This window comes from Nicotiana attenuata, unplaced genomic scaffold (assembly GCF_001879085.1).
Source record: "Nicotiana attenuata strain UT unplaced genomic scaffold, NIATTr2, whole genome shotgun sequence".
NCBI lineage: Eukaryota > Viridiplantae > Streptophyta > Magnoliopsida > Solanales > Solanaceae > Nicotiana > Nicotiana attenuata.
In genome coordinates, this window is record NW_017670358.1 from 122,207 (window position 1) to 147,223 (window position 25,017).

A 25,017-nucleotide genomic window follows, 5' to 3' on the forward strand; every position below is an offset into this window, starting at 1 on the left:
GTATGATTGGATGGGGTCTCAGGTGGCTCGGGTGAGTTTCGGACTAGCCGGAGCCATATTGAAGTCGGCAGATTTTATTGCTACCTAGTGTGAATCGCGATCGCGAAGAAGGTCTCGCAATAGGGGAGTGTTTCTTGGGGCAAGGGAGGCTTGTTTCGCGATTGCCGGATGGTCATTATGTTCATGGAAGGTGATCTGGTTGTGCTTTGCGTTTGTGTGGTGAGGATTGTGAATGCAATGGATTAGCAGGGCTGGCCTGGGTTGGAAGTTTGCTCATCGCAATCACGTGACATCTTTCACGATCGCAGAAGAAGATATTTTTGTTCTGAAAGGATTGGCCTTCGTGTTCTCGGATCTTGGCTCGCATTCGCGTAGGCTTGGACGGCTGCAGGTCGCGATCGCGAGACATCCCTCGCGTTCGCGAGTTAGGCAAATTTGGCTGAGGCAGTGTTGGCCTTCGCGATGGGGAGGGTACTTCCGTGATCGCGAAGAGAGACGCTTGGGCAGAATATAAGTTTGTAATTCAGGGTTAGGCTAAGTTTATCTCATTTCTCTCTTGCCAAATCGATTTTGGGCAATTTGGAAGAGCCATATTCGTCTACTAACACAAGGTAAGTGATTCCTACTTGTTATGAGATATTTACATGGATTATATATGAATTTATACATGAAAAATAGTAAAAATTGTGGGATTTTGTTGAAAAATCTGGAATTGGTAATAACAGGTTTGACCACGAAATTTGATATGAAATTAAAAAAAAAATTGCATATTTGAGTTCGTGATGCTATGGGTAATATTTAATTTTGAGAATTTTCGTACTCCCGGCACGTGAACCCGGGGTTGACTTTTATTGACTCTTTGTGTAGGGTTGAATTGCTCCTAATTGTTAGTTTACAGGTTTTTGAGTATGTTTGATTGGTTTGAATGTTCTTTGGATAGATACAGATCAGTTGGCATTGGTTTGAGGTGTTAGAGAGGGTTGGAGTCGATTATAGGATTTTGGAGCAAGGTAAGTATCCCGTCTAATCTTGTAAGAGGAAACTTATCCCTATAGATATTTTATTTGCTACATGTTTCGTGTTATGGGGGCTATGCACGTATGAAGTAATGAACGTCTGTTTGTATGCTAGATATATTAATATTCTAGGTAGACTTAGACTCACGCATGCTTTAACTGTACTACTTGAGTCATTCTTATTTGTTTAAATGCTTCAGTTTATGACTTAGTTTGAGACTGGACTTGCATAGTTTTACTGAGCCTTGCTACTTTAAGAACTTGACAGGAGGCTTGATTATCTGTACAGTTATGCTTTCTCTCACGTACGTATTTTTATGTTGTACTCACTTGTTTGGTAGTTCCTTGATTACTTAACTCACATGTATCTTCACGAGTTGGGCTAGTGACCCGATGAAAGTTTCACCAATCTTTTGAAATTGGGTCATTTACCTCGGCAATACTATAAAATACTATTCTATAGGATCTGGTTGTACACCTCAGCAATACTCTTATGGGGTTGGTCCGTTCGCCTCGGCAGTATCATGTAATAATATTCTTACGGGATCGGTTCGTTCGCCTCGGGGGAATTATGTAACACCATTCTTATAGAATCGGGCATTTCGCCTCGGTAGGATTATGTGGAATATCTTGATAGGGAGTCCGTGCGTACCTAAGTATGTGACAGATTTGCACATGCTTCTTTTATTGAAAAATATGTTGTACATATTTATTTGTTTAATATTACTTGCCATACCTCTTACCTGTTTACCTTTTATGTACATTGATTATTGGACCACTAGTAAGTGTCGATATCGATCCCTCGCTATTGCTTCTTTGAGATTAGGCTAGATGCCTACTAGGTACGCGTTGATTTACGTACTCATAATATACTTTAGCACTAATTATGCAGGTACATCTGGTGGTCACACAGGCGCATGGGCGTACTAGTTGAGAGGTTTAGTGGTGAGCTTCCTTCTATGCTTCGACCAGCAGCACACGGAGTCTCCTTGCCCAATATTTATTGTATTTTGTCTACTTTTATTCCAGACACAGTAGTTGTAGTGATTTTGTATATTCTAATAGATGTTCGTGCACTTGTGACATCGGGTTTTAAGAATTTGAGACAGATGCTTGTTGTTGTATTGATGTTATGTCATTCAGCTTCATCTTTTATTCATACTTCGTATCTTGGCGAAGGTATACGTATTTTATCATGATTTTTGAATCTACTTCCGCTTATTCATTTTTATTACTTGATTTATGAAGTGTTACGAGCGATCGATTGTTGTGATAATTTATTGTTGGCTTGCTTAATGGTAGCATTGAGCGCCATCACGAACTATAGTTTTTCGTGACACCAACTCAAAGCTTATGGCCCTAGGCACTGAGGTACAGGGATCGTGCCGGTGAATGTCAGGCTCACACAACCAAGCCTCTCATCACCAGCTGGTCCTAAAGCATATTTTAATCTCTACATAATTGAGCATATTTTAACCTCTACATGAATAAAAACTAAAGTTAAAATAAAGCAGCAATAAAATCAAGAATTTTGTACAATATTAAATTCTTTAATTTTTGAATTCTCAATTTTGAAATGGTTATTACATTTTGTATCATCCGTAAAGTTGTCTTAAGTAACAATGTGTATTAAAATTTTTATTATATCAAATTAATTAAAAAGTAATAATTCATGAACTTACAAATTTTATTTAGTAGTAATTCTTAGTTACTAAATTGACATATTACTAATTTACCTACAAAATAAGTTTAATGGATGAATTTTAGTTTCAAATTCATCATCAGGGGTGGGTCTAAAGGCTAGATTACTAAGGCCATTGCCTTAGGCCCCCACAATTCGAAGGCCTAAAATTTATTTTAAATTATTATTATTAATATTATTATTATTATTATTATTGCTATATACTATATAATTTATATAAATAATTATTATAAAGCAAAGTGTTATAATATATTTTTTTTGTTAATTGATTGAGATTATTTTGTACCAATAAGTTCATGAACTAAGATAATTTTCTCACTCATTAATTAGTATATTTGTTTCACTATTTATTTTAATTTTATCTTTTTTATATAGGAATTAAGTTATATATATCGACAACATAATGAATTTCTTTTACAATCTTCTCTGACTGCATGAACACAAAAGCATTCATGCATCGGTTTTCTTTTAGTGTAATTCAACATTTTATATTAGGTTATTTATAATTTACTTTAGATATTCACCAATAAAGACTATTAATTAATAGAATGACTACAATTATCTTGTAAATTGATCAGAAGGAGTAAATATTTTTGACAACGTCAATGCTCAAAACTTAAGCTATTACGTTATGTACGTTTATTTTTTTTTCTTGATTGTGATGATAGCCAAATCAAAATTTTCACTTTGAGTTTTAGACCTTAACAACCGATAATCACTTTATTCTTTGTGCTCTTCTTCTATTTTTTTTTTTTTAAATTCGCTATTTCTTATCTTAAATGATTAATTTGTTGTTTCGAAAGCAAATTTTGTTGTTAGTGTAAAAATTTTATAAATAAATTTAAGGGACAAGATCCGTTGAGCCGCCCCTGAACTCATCATGACAAGACTAAAGCGAGCTAACCTAGCTGGCTCATTCGGGCCGAAGCTTAGACTGAGCTTTAACTGAGTGAAGCCTAATCAAGCCAAACTTTGGCCAAAATTGAGTCGTGTCAAGCCAAGCTTTGGCTGTAACTGAACTGATTTAGCCGAGCCGAGTCGTTCTGAGCCTGACTCGATTCGTTGCGCAGACCTATTTCCAAGAAACCTTATTTAGAAAATTTAACTAATCCTTATTGTATAAAGATACATAAGATAAAAAGATCGAAGATATAACTAAAGGTTGCAATTAACATTTACCCTTTTCAATCTTGGGTTAATGGGGCCAAATTCCTACCCCCCCCCCCCCTCCCTTCCCCCCCTCCCTCCCTTCCCCGCCTCCAATACCCGTAGCAACTCATTAGAGGATATATAACGGATGAGTTTGCATCCGATGCAAAGTCGAAATCCACATAGGAGATTAGGGACCGTTTATGGATTACTGTAAATGTAAGCACAAATAAGCAGTAATTGGTGGGATATACAGATCACTTAATTAATTAGCGATTATTCATAGTTATATACTAGATTTGTTTCTCTGTGGATCCCGTGGCACAAGGTCACAACTCACAACCTACTATGGACCATGTCACAAGGTCACAAACCTAGGAAAACTGTGAATAGTATGGACCATGAATTCTTGTATATTTCAGCAAAGCAATTCAATAAAATATGCTCTTGTTATTAGGGTTGTTTTCGTAGGATGGGATGAGATTTTCTTGTGGCCCATTCATTGGCTGTGCTGACGTGCATTGCAAACATGAAATTTATCTAACCAAGACAGGAAACCAAATGCACAGTTTTTACTTCAATTCTTATCTTAGATGGGCAATTGTAGGGCTCACACTTTCAAGATTGACAAGGCCTTAGATTTGTTGGTTGGTGAGTGCTGTGGTACCTACCTAATTAACCTATGATACAATATCTTTTAACATTGTACCCTTATATTTTTGGACTTGGGATTCTAACATATTTATTAAAATTCGAAAATTTCTCTTTTTGCACTCCGATAGAAGATTGACTACGATACTATTGCAGCATCTTTTAGCATAGTATGACATGCACTCCGACAGAAGATCCAGGGCCGCGGACGTCGTGCAGCTAGCTATACCTCAAGTTTCTGAATTCGAGAAGGAAGCTATTGAGCATCGCTAGGACCAATACCAATATCTGCACGAGAAATGCAAAAGTGGCGTATGAGTACAACCGATTCAATGTATTCCGTAAGTGTCGAGCCTAACTTCGATGAGGTAGTGACGAGGCTATGACAAGACACTTACGTAAATAAACTTGTACAATTATATATATAAAGCAACAATAATAACAGAGAATGATAGCTTACTAACTGGGAAGGGACATGCTAAAGAGGAAGATATAACAAATACAACATATATGAAATCACGAAGTAACCAAGTAAATCACCAAAATCGAGAAAAAACCAGTCAAACCAATGATATGAAAATGGCACGGCATCACCCTTCATGTTTTTACTCTCGTCCTCACCATGTAATAATATGAATATAATGGCATGGCATCAGCCTCCGTACTTTTACTTCCGTCCTCACCATGTAATAATAATATGAATAAAATGGCACGGCATCACCCTTCGTGCTTTTACTCTCTTCCTACCATGTAATAATGATAAATAAAAATGAAATGGCACGGCATCACCATTCGTGCTTTTACTCTCTTCCTCACCATGTAATAATGATAATGTTAATAAAATGGCACGGGATCACCCTTCGTGCTTTTACTCTCTTTCTCACCATGTAATAATGATAATATGAATCCGAATAATAAACAATGTAGGAGAATAAATTTAACTACAAATATGGTGCCATGATATCAAACTTCAACCTCCAAAAATATTCAACAACTTGGAAGTAAGCAATAAATACAAAATGAATAATCAAAGAAGTAATAATCTAACCTAACTATGGATATCATAATTAACGGAACAATATAATACAATGAAACAATTTTCACCCGCATGCTTTAACCCAATGACAACGCATAGGTACTCGTTACCTCACATATACGTTGTCACCACACATAAAACACATAGCAAATAGATCAACAAGTCCTAATCCCTCTAGCCAAGGTTAATCACGACACTTACCTCACTCCGGAACCAAATTAATTCCCAACCGCGACTTTTCCTCTAGAACTAGCCTCCAAACCAATCAAATCTAACCAAATATAGTTCAAATAATTCCAAAATAACCTTTAGAAACTCCAACGACCGGAAAAGATTCAATCTTAAATATTTTGAAAAAAAATCAACAAAAGTCAACCCGGGCCCGCTTGGTCAAACCCCGAGATTCGGACCAAAACCTGATTACCCATTCATCCCTGAGGCTGCTTATGTGATTAATTTCAAAATAAGGTCTAAATCTCAACTTCTCAAAATCACCAATTTCTACATAAATCCCAAATTTCTACCATAATAAAGCATAGATTAAAGGTTAAAATCAAAGGGTGTTCATGAAAATGTAAAGAAACAAGTTAAAATCTACTAACCTTGAAGATGAGATGAAAAAACTCTTCAAAATAGCCTCTAGGCCGAGCTCAACTTGAAAACAATAAAAAATAGGATGATTCCCGATTTTTAGAAGTTTTAAAGACTGGGTGTCGGGTGTTCGCTACGTTCGCGAGACATTTGACGCGATTGCGAAGCATTACGGCCTACTGGCCTTCGCATCCGCAAGAGGTTGCATGTGTTCGTGATAGCATGTCCTCCCTAGCCCTCGCATTCGCGAGCAACCCCTACCTCCCCCAGAGTCTCACTTAACCCATCACGTTCGCTAGTGAAGGGTCGCGTCCGCAAAGGGTAATCCCTCCGATGCTTCACGTTCGCGACCGTTTTTTTGCATTCGCGTAGAAGAAAATCACCCCAGGCCCAAGTTCCCCTTTCGCGGTCGCGAGAATGGCTTCGCGATCGCGAAGTGCACTGCACCAGACACCATCAGAATGACTGAAACTTGGAAATTCTAAGTCCAAAATGACCCGTAGCCTATCCGAAACTCACTCGAGCCGCTCAGGCTCCAAACCAAACATGCACACAAGTGTAACATAACATCATACAAACTCGCTCGCGCGATCAAAATACCAAAATAATACCTAGAACTATGAATCGGACATCAAAATGCATGAAATTTTCAAAGAAACTCAAGTACTTTCAAATTCACAACCGAGCGTTTGAATCCTATCAAATCAACTTCGTTGTCTACCAAATTTTGCAGACAAGTCTTAAATAGTAAAACTAACCTATTCCAAGTGCCAATACCAAAATCCGAACCCGGTAGCAATATTAAACCTTCAAATTACTAGTTTTCAACAAATCACGTCAAAACAAGTTAGGGATTTCTGCACTCAATTACGGGCATACTTCTAAGCCCAAAATCATGATACGGACCGACCAGAACTGTCAAAATATCGATCGGTGTCCGTTTACACAAAATATTGACAGTAATCAACTCAAGTCATTTTAAGGCTAAAATTCATATTTTCTTCAAATTTTCACACAAAAATTTTTCGGAATAAGACACGGACTGCACGCACAAATCGGGAAACGCCAAACGAAGCTAATCAAAGTCTCGGAACACAAAAATAAAGGCTAAAACTCAAAATGACATATCCGGTCATCCTAGAAGCTCTTTAATAGAATTACACTCTAACAAGCATTTTAAATCTGTTGTCCACAAGGTTGAGTAATCTTATCGACTATGCTTTGAAAATCATAAAATAGACTACTAACACTCCAACATGCTGGAATGATAAGGGTAAAATTGTAATACTAATTAATTCTCTCTTGATTTGATAAAGGTGGATAAGAACTGAAAATAATTATTTTTAGTAATCAAGTAAAATGAACGAAAGGAGTAACCTTTAGGCAAAAAGTTCTAATAATAATAGAATGACAGGTACCAATTAAAGATGTTGTCTTTACGTATTTAGGAAATGAGGGGAACCTATGGCCTAATGAATGGGTCCACACTAGCTTTCTCTCAATTAGGGGTGTTCATGGTTCGGTTTGGATTGGTTTTTCCTTAAAAAGAAACCAAACAAAGTAAGTCGGTTTTCAAATACTAGAACCAAACCAAACCAATTAAGTCGGTTTTTTCTCGATTCGGTTTATGTCGGGTTTTGTCAGCTTTTCGGTTTTTTCGGTTATTTGTCGGTTTTTTCTTAAATATAAGACACACACTATCAAACACATATTCCGGCGATCACATTTTCAACGTACACTAACAAATCAATTGCCCTTTGGGAAATCTATTATTTACCAAGATATATTGATGATAATTGAATCAAATAGTGATGAATAATTTAAGGATTCAATTAAAAACATATTATTTTTAACACGAAATGGATTCTTACACTTAACAAAAGAAAACTACCAATCAAATTAGAATGTAAAGGTAAAGAACTATACTAAAAGTGCAAACTATTAACATTTATCATTAAATTTTTGAAACTTTGTATAAAAATATACATATATATAGGTGTAATAATAAATTTGAAATATTTATTCCTATAGTCGGTTTGGTTCGATTTTTTTCTGATTAAAACCAAAACCAAACCAAATTCGATCGGTTTTTAAAATTCAAAACCAAAACCAAACCAAACCAAAAAGTATCGGTTTTTTTGGTCGGTTTAGTTTGGTTTTCGGTTTGGTTCGGTTTTCGGGTTTTTATGAACACCCCTACTCTCAATAAATGAATTTTTGTTAACCCAAAAAAAAAAAAAAAAAAGAGGTCCCAAATCCCGTCCTTATACTCTCAACCAACAAAACTAGCTTCTCTCTTTCTCTGTCACATTGTGAAAGCAGTAATGTGTCTTGTCAAGTTCTGTCTCTTAGTCTACTCATACATTTAAAGATGTTTTTTCGTCAAGAAGCCAAAATCCAAGCATGAATATAATGCCTGTTATTATTGACACCTGAAATAAATGTAAATTCTCTTCATACTCGCACATGGAGATGGCTTTAGGAGCAGTCTTCAGAATTATTATGAAAAAGCTCTTCAATCATCGCCGGTTAAACATCAAATACATCATTTTGTTGAATGTATAGAGTGATGAGGAGGCTGATAAGCAAACTCAATCATTGCTCCGTCTTCCTTGCACTAAGCTCTTCAGTAAGTCTTCCAGTGATAAGTCTGACCGTCCTAAGCGATAAGCCTACTATATCTCAGTTTAGTGCCTAATTTCTTCCATACTGCGCACTTCTATTAGTTGCCTCCTGGAAATATGAAAAGCATGGAGTATTCTGAGAGATCCTTTGATTCTCTTAGTGAATCAATTCATTCTCTCATGGGAATGAAGACAGACCTAACTTGTAATTGGGTGGATTCAGTCCGTGGCATAATCAAGACCCTGCAGCCACAGCCATCTGGTTGTGTGAGAGATGATAAAGAAGAAGAAAGAAAAGCAGAGAAACAGGAAGTACTAGATGGTAACAAGACATGCGAAAATTGTAGCAATAATGACGAACCAAACGCTGCCATTTCAAAGATTAAAGGTAAGTTCTGCTGAGGAGTGTGATTATCTTATCTTTTAGTGGTCAGAGAGAGCACACTTTCAATACTCATGTGTCGGTGTGATTTGTTTTCTTAATAGTTCAAACACATACCTTGAATCCATAGACCTCTTGATTTATGTGACACTCTGTTAAAATATGTGATCATATCATTTAAAAATTTAAACTGTAGGGAGAATACACTTCTAATTACTTAATTATAAGTATGTCTCAACAAATTCATGTATGGTTACAATTATAGTTCTATAACAACAGATGTTTTCTGTAAAATTTAAATCCTTCTCTGATGTATTATTTTAATTTTCTGCATATATCACATCTCAGATGAACTTGCAGTCTTAGATGCTTGCATTAAGAAACTGAACATTCAGAGGAGACAAGTTCTCAATGAGCTCCTGGACTTGAAAGGTATACATCAATTTTTACATGTCAATGATCACGTACTTCCCTCCATTAATGCTTCGTACAGCAGTTTTATTAGATAAATTAAAAATTATATTGTCAAATATATTAATTAAATCTTTATTATGAAACATTACACCTGACAGGGAATATTCGTGTATTTTGTCGGATAAGACCCATTAGCATTGCCACTAAACAGCCAGTTGCAGCTTTGGGATCAAATGAAGTGCTCATAAATTTGCCAGACCATAAGTCCAAAATATATAGCTTTGACAAGGTTTTCCATCCTTCTTCCTCACAAGGTACTCTGTGTCTTTCTTCTTATTTATATGTATTTATTTATTTATGTAATTATTTAGTCCAATTACATACTTAAATAGAAAGTAAGGAAGTCTGTCTAATCTGTAGTGATAAGCAAACCAATAAATAGGATCAAATTTTGATACTAGGAACTAAACTGTGACCTCTTCCATTTTTTAGGTTGGGTAGTTGACCAAAGGGCTTGGGGAGATTTGCACGAAAGTGATACTTTCACGTTGTAATTAACATTTGTCCATGGTTTAACCATTTGTGCAGAACTGACCTGTTTATATCTTTAATAAAATAAAGTTAGACTATAATACCTCCACCTTAAAGTAGTCAACATTGTGTTGCAAATAAACAGTACATTGTTCTTTGATATGCCATTTTAAATTCCATCCAACCTATATAATCTAATCCCAAATGATCTTAAATTTAAAAAAGTAACCTAACCCCAACAAGGGAGAAATAGGAAAATAACCACTTTTAGCCCCTGCTATTGAGTTTAACCGATACTTCAAAAATTTGTTACTCCCTTTATTTCAAATTAGATGAGATACTTTCCTTTTTAATCTGTTCCAAAATAAATGATACATTTCTAAAATTGAAAATAATTCAACTTTGAATTCTTCATTTTACCTTTAATGAAAAGCTTTTGTAACCAGTCAAATGTCATGATCCCACAAAGCTTTTACCGTCTTAAGCTTTATTGACCACAAGTTTTAAAAGTCTTCTTTTTTCTAAACTCCGTGTCGAGTCAAACTACATCATCTAAATTGAAACGAAGGGAGTAGTGTTTATTCACTTCTTTCACACGAGTTTGGACTCCTACCTAAGATACGGAAGAACTCCAAGAATGAATACTCTTTCAAAGATTTTTCAACTGAAACTTTGGCACATTATGTTGGAATTCGAAAATTCCCTACAGGTGAAACTGCGATACTGTGTGCTGGAGTTTCACTTAGAAGATGCAAATAAAGCCCATCAATAGAGAAGGCAGCGCCTTTGATATGATATCACCTTCTTCTACATTATTTATTGAAATAAATTATACATATATGATCAAATGCATATTTTGGTAAGAAATGATTAGATCTCAAAATTCCTAATTCAAATTGAAATGTAAAATGATCCTAGAAATAAGATTTTCATTTTCTTACGATGTTTCAGTAAAAGAGGGAGTCATAATTAGGACCTTTTTCAAAGAAATGATCTGACAACCCTTATGATTGGTTGCTCCTAAACATAGTTGTCATGATTCGCAGTGAAATCCCCAATAAACAAGAAAAACAGATTCACCTGTTCCAGACTGGCTGTCTCACAAACACAAACGGGGGAAACATTAGTAAAGAGTGGAACAGAGGCTCACACTGGTATTTCAGAAGCTTGAGGTTGAAAATATTAAAGTGAACATCAATAGTTCCTAACTAGTCACTTAGTATAAGAAAGCTCTGCTCTATGAAACCACTAGCAGAAGTTTTTCCTCTACAATCAAATAACTTGAGGAAGATACTCCTCATGAATTATGGTTAAATTTGATGATGTAGAGAAGCTTTTAGGAGATGCATGTACCATTGAAGTAGAATAGGTACACCTGGTCGAGGGCATAAAGGACCAAAATCCATCAATTTTGAGAAGTCATCTTTAAAAATGATCGGACACCTGAAACCCTCAGATGCTAAAGCACATTTCAACGAGAATCCACTTAGCCATGTAATCCTGGCAAAGAAGTAATCCTAACTTTCACCTCTATGAACACTCTTAAGAAACTAAGGGAACAACTTTGATCACATCTTTACCATTTGCAATATGAAAGCTTCACCAATAAAGGGGGTCCCGTGGACAACATTATTTAGGATCCAAATCCACAAACATATTGTTCTTCATAGTGGATTGTTAGTCCGTCCATTAAATTTTAATTAAGAGGGATTGAGTAAAATCCATTGTGTACATCAACCCTCAATCATGTACAATTTTTCTGATAGGGAGATGAAATGGAGATAGTTTCAGACACCAAAAATCCATTTCCTACTCAAATGCATATTTCGTAGGAAATGTTATGGCCTAAATCATATTTCACGTGTATTCTCAAGAAGAAGCCATACCCTTATGTTACTTTAACCCTCATTGGTTAGAATCCAGTATTAGGCAGATATTTGACCTTATCCATAAGATAATGATGTATTCGGATAATAAGTCCTGTTTAGAGTCAAGATGTAGATTCAAGAATTGTCTCCCACAACAAATAGGAGAATTGAACTTTAGTCCTATTGGATTCAAAAAATTAACTTAGTTAGTAAGCTATTCCTCACTTCTATTTTTAAAAGAACGAAGAAATATCATTTTCATTTTCATGCTCTAACCCAGGAACATAGACTACATTTCTTGATTTTCTTCAAAGCGCAAATTTTAAGAACAAAGAAACTTTGAAGAGATTGAATTTAACACAAAATCAGATTTAATAACAATATGAAACAAAAAAAAGGGAATTGATTGATAACTTCTCTGGTTCAATGACTAACTGGAGAAATACAAACCTGATTGCTTCTTTGCTACGGCAGGTGAGGTCTTTTCAGAAATTGAACCAATAATCAAGTCTGCTCTGGATGGCTATAACGCATGCATATTTGCTTATGGGCAGACGGGCACAGGGAAAACATTCACAATGGTATGTTCAACTACCTATGCTTCGATTGACTTCTGATTTAGCAAGCAAAGCAGATCATTTCAGCCAGTATGAAAAAGCATTCTGCCATAAAATGGCACTCATGATATACAAGAATTATTGCATGCTCATCATTCGGAGTGCAGTTTATCTGCTAGAATTGTATTAAACACCGGGGCCATTTGGTTTGAAGTATAAGAAAAGTTAATCTCCACATAAAATTATATAAGTATGAAGTATAAGAAAAAGTAATCTCCACATAAAATTATGTATAACTTCTACTGTGTTTGTTTCTCTGTATAAACTCCTACATAACTAATACAATCTCTGTATGACTAATACAGTGTTTGGTTTCAATAGTGAACTTTGCAAAGCTATGTGGAGCTTAATCTCGGAAACCAAATGTCGTATTAGAAACTATGATATAACTTATACGGGAATCTATATATTAATTTATATAGAGATAGAAGGTGGGATTAGAATACATATATAAAAGTATCCGAAAACAAAAATACCCTTATAAACTAGGCAATCAGCAATCCCTATGTCACAAGCTATGTACAATTATTCAACGTATAGCAATCCCTGCACTGTTAATCATCAGATAAATGTCTAAATTATTTTCCAAACATAAACAATCCATGCATTATAACTCTGCATAACTAAACTGTACACGGAACAACCCCTTAGGCTTTTACTCTTATACGGAACAACCCCTTAGGATTTTACTCAACTTCTAGCACAAAGTTAAATGAGAACCGGAGAGGAAAATTAACAAGTGATATCTAGAGAGAGTCCAGTATAAAATTTCGGAAAGCATATTGTTGCATTTGCTAAGTATGATGATTTTGGTAACTATACCTGCCAGGAAGGCACGGAGGAGTTTCCAGGGGTTGTGCCCCGTGCGATTGAGGCGCTCTTTAAGCATGCGGCAGACAGTAACCATGCATTCCTCTTCAGCTTCAGTATGCTGGAAATATACATGGGATATCTAAAAGATCTCCTCATTCCTCATAGTCAGACAACAAAGTCAATGTTCCCTTTACCACCATGGTAAGTCACAGAACTAACCTGGTAGTCTGCTGTAAGGTTGCACAGCTTGCATGCTTTTCTGATTGAACTATCTATTTTGATGGATCTGCTAGACCTGGTCCTGTTCAGCAAGTAATGATACAATAAGAACTCCAGAATGATCTTATGCTTATTTGTTGATAACTTGAATGAATCCACATGCATAGACATCTTAGGAAATGTTTCAGTTACCTAATCTGCTAATATTAAAACATGAAGTTAAGCCATACAGAATGGCAGGTTTTCATAAATGCTCACTAAAAATGTTCCAGACCATGTTCATATATCGAAACCTCAGATGATCAGATACACATTTACTATGAACGATCAGGTTAATTGATGATCAATACTTAGATTTTCATCCACTTCCTACTTTCTGGGAGAGGTTAGAGCTTTCTCATTTAAAGCAAGTTTTCTACATGCAGTCTCTCAATTCAAACACATCCCAATGGAGAGATCGAGATTGAAAACCTTGTGACCATCCAAGTAAATGACTTCAACCAAGCCATGAGACTGTACAAGTTAGGATGTGGTTTCAGATCCACTGCTTCCACAAATTCCAACCGAACATCAAGCAGATCTCACTGGTAAATCAATTCATTTTGATACAAAAATGTTAAGTAGAAAGGTATTTAATTCGTTTTAAGGCCAGCTAAATGACTGATAAAATGAACCTGATAAAGATATGTCTATGTGGCTATCTTGAATTTGCTCCAGGTGTTGAAGGATAACTCTAAATAATCTAGATTGCAAATCTCAAAGGTTTCTAAACTCTTAATAGATTCTTAACTTCTTGAACTTTGTCAGCACCTTGGTCTTAGATTAGCCTTTTGTTGTATTAGAGCTGACTCAATTTTTTTGTTGTATTATCTTTTGTACTACTGCATCTTCTTGATGCCATCAATGAACAAATTACATCAATTAAAAAAAATCTAAATAGATTTTCTGTCCGCTCCATACAGCATGATTCGCATATCAGTTTCCAGTTTAAGTGCCAGCGAACGAAGAAGGTTAACAAACAAACTGTGGATGATCGACCTTGGAGGAAGTGAACGTGTCCTAAAAACAAAAGCACTGGGGAGAAGATTTGAAGAAGGAAAAGCAATTAATCTTTCCCTTTCTTCCCTCGGAGATGTCATCCACGCCCTTCAAAGTAAAAGGCGCCACATTCCTTACAGGTAAGTCAACAAACATGGTATTAGATACCAATTCCTGACTCAAGGAATCAATTGAATGAGAATCCAAGCTGATAGATTCGGTAATAGCTGAAGGTGGCGCTTAATCATAGAAGTTTGATCATTAACTCAAAACTAATCCTGATCCAAGTGTTTACTGTTTACAGGAATAGCAAGCTGACACAAGTTCTTAAAGATTCCCTAGGTAAGTATGCGTCTTAACTGAATGTTCATTTGACAGACTGCTTGACTTATGCTAAGAGCCCTAAGTATTTTGCATGTTGAATATCATGTGATCTGCAAATTGGCATTATAGATGAAACTGAAATGGATGTACACTACCTTACACACTGGTTTCTTCAAGTAGCGGATCTTGAAGGTTGAATATAAAATTCTCGTTTGAGCTCTTCATCAGCAAAAACAGAACAAGAATTACTGTGCTGCATATCTGGTTATGCTTATAGTAGCAACTTAGGATGAAATAACCCAAAAAACACTCTAATGGTAAACAGAGGGAGAGGTTAATAAGTAATAAGCAGGTGCCAATGGCCTCTCCAGCAAGTCCTGATGCAAATTTTCAGTGGTTGCTACTATAAAGGCTGCATGGTTTGTCAGTTAGGCTGTTAAAACAAGTGAGGGTAAAACTTTTCTGTTATGGTAATGTTAAATGCTAAAATTCTAGTGATATACCTACTAATGTTCATGCATCAATAGGAGATTTGGGTGATGGAGGAGGAATCAACTATTGATCGATTGAGGGCTCATCACATTAATAGGTCCAAACTCATATGTTTAGCCATGAACTGCTCCCAGACAATGCATATAAGTCAGGGGGCCCTCTGCCAAAGCACTTTCTCCTTTGTTAACAATAATTAGATGAATAAGAAATGGAACATGGATAGATAACTGTTCCTGACCAAAATAAATAGATATATAAATAAAAATAACCATTATGCTTTGGTAAAGCATTCGTATATTGTCCACAGCTTACCTACATTCTGTGAACTTTGATAGAGTAGGTGGTACACTAAAGTGAAGGAACGCTAAGAATTCAAATGAGGTGTGTTAGATTATGTTATTCAAGGAGCGGGATGTAACTAGATTTGCATTATTAAGCTCTTTAATGAATGTCAAACTGAAACAGGAGACCTACTTTAATTCAACCCCAAAAATTTCCTGCATTCATGGACTAAAACAAGAACGACATCATGTAGTCTCCTCTGAAGTAAAGCACATTGAAGAGTATGCAAATGTTCACAATTGACTTCTTACAAGTATACAGTCACATAGGAAGCATGAGGAAGACTTACTTTATGGGAGTTGTTTAATCAATCTACCGGCCTTTCTTGTGGACATCATTCTCATAAATGGTGAGTCAGACACATCTATTCAAAATCTGCATAGCTAAACCATTTGAGTGTCCAGTTATAAATTTTATTGTCTTAAACTGCAAAAGGAAAAAGGGTAAGTGGAGGCTTTCATTCTGAATAGGTGAGGTAAACACTACAAGGAAAAGCAGATTCCAGAAACAGAGAGAGAGAGAGAGAGAGAGAGAGAGAGAGAGAGAGAGAGAGAGAGAGAGAGAGAGAACTAGATGGCTGAGAATGAATTAGAAATGAAACAAAGAAGAAGTGATAACTGATATTTTCAGTGATATGCGATTTTGCCAGCTGTTTTAGACATTTAGTTAGCTTAAAGAATTTCACAATGTGGATTAAAACAATAGGGTTAAGCAAAGGCTTGGAATGTGACACCACTCCTCACCTACATAAACAAATAAATCAATAAATCTGTAAACCACACCTTTTGCTACAGTCAAATCAAGCTGTAAGTACAGCTTGTAGGATGGAAAGGGAGTAAGGAAACTTAAGGGAAAGCCTTTTATCAGGATACTCAACTTCCAATATTTGAGGATGAAGGGATTGAGATGCTTGTACATACATATTACATATGTTCTTGTTAGTCTTCTATTTCATATCAGAAGCAGCAACCAATAGCATGAACCTAATAAGGGAGACCTCTGGACCAGCACCAATCAGTGTTAAAGCACCATTGGAAGATGTATAACATGGGGAAACAAAACATCCCAATTTCTTTGAAGTTCCTGGTTGTTATAGTAACTTGAACTGAATAAGTTTTTAGAAGATTTTTCCTGTTGAATATTTTTCATACTTATTGGAACTGTCAACAAATACTTTCCATACCAGCATTTAGAAGTTAATCTTGTTCACCACATTCTCGTGGAAGGTTTCATTTAATTGCCAAACATGCAAAATCTAGACAACTGCAGATTTCACATTTTTTTCACTCCTTTTTATGATATATATCACACCAATTATGCCAGAACGTAATGTGTTGTTTTAATATCCAGGTGATGATTCGAAAACGCTAATGCTTGTTCATGTCAGTCCCCGAGAAGAAGATTTGTGCGAGACATTGTGTACATTAAATTTTGCAACACGAGTTAAAAGGATTCAACTAAGAAATGAAGAATCATCAGTAAGTCACTGAAACAATCAACTGAGCCTAATATTGGAATCTGTGCAACTTCTTCACATTATTACTACATACATGATACAACATATCTCTTTTCATTTCCTGTCATGTAATTAATTGTTAATGACTAGTTCAAAATATCGTCCCGACTGACAAAAAACAATGGAAATGTTGAAACGGTGAACATCTGCTTCGACACAAAATATACTTGCTGAAATCACAACCACAAACAACCTTATTAGGAATGCGAAATCTAGGCCAATGATGACCCATCATTAATGGCATCAATATAAATAAGATTGTTTACTGATTTAAATTTCAAACACGAAAGAGCATAGACCAACATCTTCATAATCGATATGCTTACTGTCAGTACATTTGGCTCCACCTGGTCTAATACTTTCTTTTTATAAACGTGGTGTCCTAGACAGCTTGCGCGCACCTCAACTAATTCAACCAGGTACCTGCTATCTCCCACTAGCACAGGTACCAAGTAACTCTATCCATCAAGGCTTGGACAGATAGGAAGAAATCACCTAATTAATACTTAAACTGCAGGAGAGGAGAGATGCTTATTTGCTTATAATATGTGTTCAATATACCCCCATTTATCTGGGCTAAGTTCTCTTCTATCCTAAGATCAATGGAACTTTTAGGTAAAGTGTAATGACAAATTTGACAGGAATGGAACAGATTGCTAGGTACAGATGTTAGGGGGTAATATTGGTTGAGATGAGCAATACCAAGTTATAGTTGAACTATAAGCACTTTCACTTGGCATTATAAGAAAGTAAAGTTGCAGAGTCACTAATAGCTTGAGCTTTTAGATCGGATGGACCTGCATTTTTCAAAAGTGTTGCATAAACATTAGTGGAAAAGGCACTAGGCCTGTAAATATTCCTTGCAAGTTAAGTTATTAAGCCAAAGCGTTTTGCAGAGAAACAGGGAGACAATGGTGAATGAAAAAAGAAGCTAAGTAGAGTTCAGAACAAAACTAGTGATCATTTAACAACTTCTCAATAAAGTTAGTGATTATATAATCTCAGTTAAAGAAATTTTGATGTTTTTTTGATGTATTACTACAATAATGTTTGATGCTTCAAGAAGCACGCTCATGACATGAGCGCAAGAGGAATTTCCTGATTTACCAAGTATAATCTTTATACATGACATGCCATGATGAAGGCATAAGTTAGGCCTGTTTGTCCAAAAGATAAAAATTTGGCTTTCTTACCTCCTGCTCTCCCATCAGTGCTTCTCCATATTTATAAGCAAATGTGACATTTGGAATTACAGGAAGTGAAGGAAGAAAAGGAACTTGCAATAAATAATCTGCTGCAGAAGATGAAGCAAATTGAGAACAACCGCAAAGATGTAACACAAGAAATCAAAAAGCTGAATGAGAAACTAGGAAAGCTTACAGTGATATCAACCAATTCAACTGAACTAGCGGATCTCTCAGATGTATGCATTGAGGGGCTAGGCTCTAACATGAGATTTCTAAAAGATAGTGTCACAGTTAACCATTTAGCAGACTTCCCCAGATTTATGAGGCCTACTGTTTGTAGCCGAAGTAAATCAGGAAATGCTGGAGTAGAAAACCAAGTCTTAAAGAGTAGAGCATTGCTTCCTCCTAGAAAAGGAAAAAGATCCTTCCACTGTGCCAAGCCTGTGGCTTTTCCCGTAGAAGAAACATCAGAATGTTATTCAGAGAGCAGTATTTCCAGAACTAGCTGCCTTGTTGGTCCAAATACGAAATTCAGTGCAGATAATGAGACAGAATTCAGCCATGACACATCTGATAGTGACATAAAGGTGGCAGTTTTTACGAAACACAATTTATCAGAAAGAGATTCAAAGCATAAAATGTTTAATCTGAGACCCAGCAGGGAGAACCATGCAAATACAATGGAAAAAGTATCAACCCAAAACCACTCAAAGGTTGATAATTGGCTTCAACTTCACAAGTATGAATCAAATACAAATAGGTGCACTCATAAGAACAAAAGAATTCTTGCGATACCAATTCCAGAGATGAAAGCAAGGGCCAGAGGCAGGATGGCACATGATTTACATGATGAACAGGTCCCAGGCAAGGGTTTGAGAAAAAGAATCGCGAACCATCAAGATGCAAAATCAGCTAATATGGAGAATCATATGGATTTGAGCTCCGAGTTAGAAGCAGAAGCTAATGTGTCTCATGCAATTTCGAAGCGCTTTATCGATTATGAGAAGTCATATCCTGCACCTCCAGCCTGCAATATTGATGAAATAACCATGAATGGAACACAAGGTCGAGTATTTGATTCAACAACTGAGGTCAGTGAATGCAGCAATTTTAGTGCACCTGACGATTTTAATGATCTTAAACTGATTATGCCAGACATTGCATATCAAGAAAGATATAATATGTCAGCATCTACGGTCAACAGCCATAGCATAGGCCTGATAGAGAGTCCCTCTAGTTCAAAGAAGAAACCAAATTATGAACAAATGCTCAAAATGGAAGAAGAAAGTAACTTCGAGAATATGCATGTCTCAGGATGCTTTACAGGAGGAATAAAGCCCTGCCACTATGGGCTCAGATCTCCTAGTGCTTTGTCCATTTGCAAAGCAAATCAAATAGATTATTACCTTGATCCCAAATTACTTAACAATACCAGAACCAGAGGTAAGACTTTGAGATCCCATCTTTACTTGTTCATCCAGTTAGTATAAGTTTTTTTGCAATAAACAAGAGGACGGAGACCATTGCCTTCTTGTGTTTTTATCTTCAGCGTAAACTAAGTTTATGTTCATTCTTATGATTTTCTTCTTTGTTTTTCTTTTTGTCTTATGATTTTCTTAAATTGCATCTGCAACAGGATTCCTTAATCTTTTGAAACCAAAAGTACAAATCTTATTTAGCAGCATTCTTGTTGCATTGGGATTTGCAAGCCTAGGTCTTGGGCATGACTTCTTCTATGCTCTGGCTCTCTAATCAACCTGCTTATCACATGCCAAGACCTGATGCACGTTTGAGTTCGCCTTACGAAAACTCGGCGATGTAGTTAATGAAGAGACAGAGAGATGCCCAACGGCCGCTAGGCAACTTTGAGGCTACATTCGTGCAACACTGGCACTCATAGATTTCTCAGTTGTAAAAAAGTAAGAAAATAAAAAAGAGATGCCCATTGGCTGCGAGGCAACTGTGAGGTTAGAATCTCATTCCCCAACTCAAACTGTTGATAATGCAGGAATTACATATGGAAGGGAACAAGGCATTAACATGTCTTTATGTGTGGTGGTTCTTTTAAGTGCCATCTCAATTCTCATGATTCTTCAAATCAGGGTGAAAGGTCAATATGTACATGTGCCAAAAATTTGATCCCAAGATGTTTAATAGTATATTCAACTCTTTGGAACACCTAGATATTGTCCAAGATGCACCTTACTAGTTTGTATTAGTATTCTTAAGTATCAAATACACTAAAGAAAAGGAAAGGTCCAAGTTTGCCCCTGAACTATTGACTTTTGTTCAATTATATAATCTATTAGAAGTTGGCAACAAAAACCCCTTGTCGTTACCCAATACGCCCTTATTCTGTAACATAGCTCTAACTGTCCAATTTGATCTATGCTGGAGCTGTATTATTGCCACATGCGAGGAGGTGTGGAAAACAATACACGTTGACCCATCAATGCTGTCTCACATGAAATTTCACCTAAATCCTGAGACATGTCTAGCCTGAGGTAGACAAAATCTTCTATTAACCCTTTAATATGCAATCAGAAACAAGCTAAGTGCACCCAACTAGCTAATCCATACTAGAGCTTCACGAAACTAAGGTAAACTATTTTGTTTATAAGTACGAAATTAAGGTAAACTCTAAAGCAGTAATTAACATATATCAGCAGGATGTGTGCATCCAAAAGAAAACGAAAAACTTTAAGCAAAATTGACAAGAATTGCAGAGATTAAGAGACATATCAAGGACTGCATCTAGTTTCTTCCAACTGATTCAACGAGAAGTGCCAATGACTTGTTCCTGACCATATCTAAAAACTGAAAAGGTTGAAAATGGGAAGCTCACAAGCATTAGGCTTCCAACTCCAATTCAAGCAGTCAATATCAGGTCTTTTGTGCTTCAAACAATTTTGGTGCTCGTGGACCGCAAACAGGTCGTGTTGGTGCATGGAGCATCAAGATTTTGAACCCATTATCCAATGAAGATATCACATGTCTCAGGCTCTTTAATTTTTGTCTTCTGCTCCTTAGCATAGTATGTAGGTCATAATTCAGATGGATGGGTTACCAAATCTGCAGAGTACCAATTAAAAGGTGGTAAAGAGGGATAAGAACCAGAATGATTAAAATGCTAAAAGTATGAATATTCTTTGGGTTCTTTGAGCTGTATTAGAGAATTTAATAAAAGAAAGCTCCATTCGTGGGAGAATCTTCAGTGGAGGATTGGAAGCGAAAGCAGAGATGGGAGAAAAGTCATTATTCACTCTCAAAAATTCAACAACCAGCTGAAACATAATTCAAAAAGAAAGCTAATTTGTTATCCTTTAAGCATGATATATCACTAGCTTAGTGACTCCGCTAACTTGGTGAATCGGGTACCAGTCACCAACACTAGATTCGAAGTGGGGGTTGGAACGGAACAAGAAAGAATAGTGGTACTAATTACATTTACATAATACATTTTGTTCTATTTAATGTCAAGTGCTATGAAGATCTTACTGTGTTCTTCTGAAGTTCTACTTCACATTTAGGTACACTTAAAGCTGCTGCACATCAGTTGATATTCTGAAGCTAATGGTCCTTGAAACAGTCTGTCTAGTTAATACAAAATTCTACCCCTTGTCTTATAAGTGATCCTCGTATAGGTTATCAGCATCAAGCAGCTCTTCATAGCCGCAATCTTCATGCAGTACCATCTTGGATACCTTGTTCAACTGTGATAGAATTCTGTATATCCTCTCGCACTGAAAATGTGATCTGTCTCCTGAATAGAAGTAATAAACTCTGTTTTTCACCTTGATGAAGCTACCGCCTGGCAACTTTTTGATACCTGTGTCCCTCATGATCTTTCTTGCTACCCTAGCTTCACTCCACCTACCAAGAGCAGCATATGTATTGGACACAAGGGAATAATTCCCACTGTTATGTGGTTCCACTTCAGCTAGATGCTGCAGAGCTTTCTCCCCAAGTTCAACATGACGTTGCTTCCTGGCTGCAGCAAGAAGTGATCCCCAGATCGCTGCATTTGCTTCAAAGGGCATCGTTTTAATTACGTTTGCAGCCTCATCGAGGTAACCAGCACGCCCTAAAAGATCGACCATGCAACCATAGTGTCTGATGTCAGGAATAATACCATATTTTTCTTCCATTATCTTAAAATACAATCTGCCCTCCTCCACAAGACCTGCATGGCTACATGCAGATAGTACTGCTATTAAGGTGATACTGTTCGGCCTAATTCCAACCATTTCCATTCGAGAAAACATATTAAGCGCTTCTTTTCCATACCCATTGACAGCCAATGCAGAAATCATTGTTGACCAAGAAACAATACTCCTTGTTTCCATGCTCTCAAACAATTCTACTGCCTTCTTCACATTCCCCGACTTTGCATACATATCAATAAGGGAATTGTTAAGCGGCACAGTTCTGCGTAACCTGTGTTTTATAATATAACTATGCATCTGTTCGCCCAACTCAAGCTCACCCAAGTGGGCACAAGCAGAAAGCACAGCTAGCATTGTTACCTCATCAGGCTTGACACCAACTTCTGCACTTGTCATTTCACGGAAAACACCAATAGCTTGAGAAAACTGATTCCCCCGAGCATACCCCGCAATTATGGTAGTCCAAGAAACAACATTCTTCTCTCGCATATTATCAAACAAGTACTTCGCAGTATCCATATCACGAGCCTTAACATAACCCGTTATAATGGCGTTCCACAACCCCACATCTCTGTCGCATATTTCATCAAACACCTTACGTGCATCCGAGACGCACCCAAAAGCAGAATACATCCGTACAACCGCGCTTGCCACGTGTATGTCATTATTCAATCCGGTTATAATAGCCTCACAGTGTATTTGACTGCCGGTGCTAAGACAAGTTACAGCATTCAACACAAAAGGGATAGAGTAAGTATCATGATATAAGCCAATGGCTCGAGCTTGTTTATAAAGGAGAATTGCATCTTTTAATAAATATTGTTGTTTAGAGAAAACACTGATCATAGTGTTGTAAAGATAAATGTTTGGGTTGGGGTTCGAAGTGAAAACTGAACAAGCATAATTGACAAAGCCCAGGGAGGAACATGTATGTAAGAATTGGCTTAAAAGGAAGTTGTCTTGATCTAAAGCACGATGTAGCATGAAGCCATGGGTTTGATAAATGTGATTTTTGTGTGAACATTTTTTGAGCAAAGCTAAAAGTGAGTCTTCTATGTCGAATGGGGATGTTTGGAGAGGGGAGTTGTGGTAGTTGCAATGGAAGTTATTGGAGTTGGGCTTCAGTAGAGGGTGAAGAATTTTAGAGGATGCTCGGTAAAATGAGCACAGCATTTGCTTGTTTGGTTTAGCGCCTTCACTCCATTTCTTGCAATTTTGTGCCAAAGTTCAAATAATTAAAGCCACAAGCACATACGGGGGAAATTGTGACTTGTTTAGGTGCATGAATGGACGTATCCCGAGACTAGTAGGTGCGGAAAAGGACACTTCGAGTGAGGGGATTGATCTAAGTCAATGATAATTGCACTTAATTAGTTGACTTGGGGTTAGATTATAATATCAAAAACTTAGAATAGACTGTGTAAAAGTTCTGCCTGTTTTTTGTGACCGTTAGTTGTAGATTATGTTTCGATGATTTTTTTTATTGGTAAATCTGTCGCTTGTTTTGGGATAGGACTTGCGTGGTGTCCCCTAGATGATAGTGGCTTTTGGTGGATGATGATAGGGTAAGGTCTTGTCCTCGAGGGAGGGGGGGTTCATTGCGAGGGAGGGAGTGGAGGGGGCAAGGGGGTAAGAGGGATAAGGAAGCCATCAGGCTGAGAGTTGGGTCTTAGAACATAGGAACATGATTGGGAAGTCTATAGAGTTAGCGAATATTCTCCGGAAGAGGAAGATTAATATAGTTTGTGTCTTGGAACATAGGAACTTTGACTGGGAAATCTATAGAGTTAGCGAAGATTCTCCGGAAGAGGAAGATTAACATAGTTTGTGTCTAGGAGACTAGATGGGTAGGAGCTAAGGTACGGGATGTGGACGAGCTTAAACTATGGTATTTTGGGAGTGGGGGAGGGGAGAGGAACGGGTTAGGTATTGTGGTTAATAAGGACCTCTGGGTATTAGTGGTGGAGGTTAGGAGAGTGAATGATAGGCTGATGACTATTAAGCTAGTTGTTGGTGGATTTATTTTGAATATAATCAGTGCGTACGCATCTAGGAGGATTTGGATGAGATGGTGCGCGGGATACAACACACTGAGAAGCTTTTCATTGGAGGAGATTTCAACGGCCACATTGGAGCAACGTCTATGGGTTATGATAATGTGCATAGTGGCTTCGGTTTTGGAGGTAGAAACAGATGAAGAACTTCATTGATGGATTTTGCTAGAGCATTTGAATTGGTGATAGAGAACTTGAATTTTTCGAAGAAGGTAGAACACTTGGTTACCTTCCGGAGCTCAATGGCCAGGACCTAGATTGATTATCTACTCTATTGAAAATCCG

At 36.8% G+C, this 25,017-nt stretch overlaps 2 protein-coding genes and 2 long non-coding RNA genes across 5 annotated transcripts; 1 reads left to right on the top strand and 3 right to left on the bottom strand.

Annotated features, from left to right (window-relative positions):
* Nucleotides 1-8,886: 8,886 nt before the first annotated feature.
* Nucleotides 8,887-20,784, top strand: LOC109238313 (kinesin-like protein KIN-14T). Of its 2 annotated transcripts, none has more exons than XM_019404747.1 (11): nucleotides 8,887-9,157; nucleotides 9,500-9,583; nucleotides 9,724-9,879; nucleotides 12,439-12,545; nucleotides 13,411-13,595; nucleotides 14,039-14,200; nucleotides 14,576-14,791; nucleotides 14,956-14,993; nucleotides 17,160-17,287; nucleotides 18,581-19,955; nucleotides 20,149-20,784. In XM_019404747.1, the coding sequence occupies exons 1-11, from the start codon at nucleotides 8,887-8,889 to the stop codon at nucleotides 20,262-20,264; spliced, it is 2,838 nt and encodes a 945-aa protein (XP_019260292.1). In that variant the 3' UTR covers nucleotides 20,265-20,784. The 2 variants fall into 2 exon arrangements, with proteins under 2 accessions (XP_019260292.1, XP_019260293.1); XM_019404748.1 differs by having other exon boundaries at nucleotides 9,512-9,583.
* On the bottom strand, nucleotides 8,939-13,461 carry LOC109238316. Its single transcript, XR_002069729.1, has 3 exons — nucleotides 13,404-13,461; nucleotides 12,415-12,577; nucleotides 8,939-9,012 (listed from the first exon to the last, which is right to left on the bottom strand). It is a non-coding gene; the product is annotated as an uncharacterized LOC109238316 (long non-coding RNA).
* On the bottom strand, nucleotides 13,602-17,153 carry LOC109238315. Its single transcript, XR_002069728.1, has 3 exons — nucleotides 16,099-17,153; nucleotides 15,131-15,194; nucleotides 13,602-13,695 (listed from the first exon to the last, which is right to left on the bottom strand). It is a non-coding gene; the product is annotated as an uncharacterized LOC109238315 (long non-coding RNA).
* LOC109238314 (pentatricopeptide repeat-containing protein At5g56310) lies at nucleotides 19,452-23,973 on the bottom strand. The gene is made up of 3 exons (XM_019404749.1): nucleotides 22,011-23,973; nucleotides 21,358-21,584; nucleotides 19,452-19,539 (listed from the first exon to the last, which is right to left on the bottom strand). The coding sequence occupies exon 1, from the start codon at nucleotides 23,849-23,851 to the stop codon at nucleotides 22,136-22,138; it is 1,716 nt and encodes a 571-aa protein (XP_019260294.1). The 5' UTR covers nucleotides 23,852-23,973; the 3' UTR covers nucleotides 19,452-19,539; nucleotides 21,358-21,584; nucleotides 22,011-22,135.
* Between the last annotated feature and the right edge of the window lie 1,044 nt (nucleotides 23,974-25,017).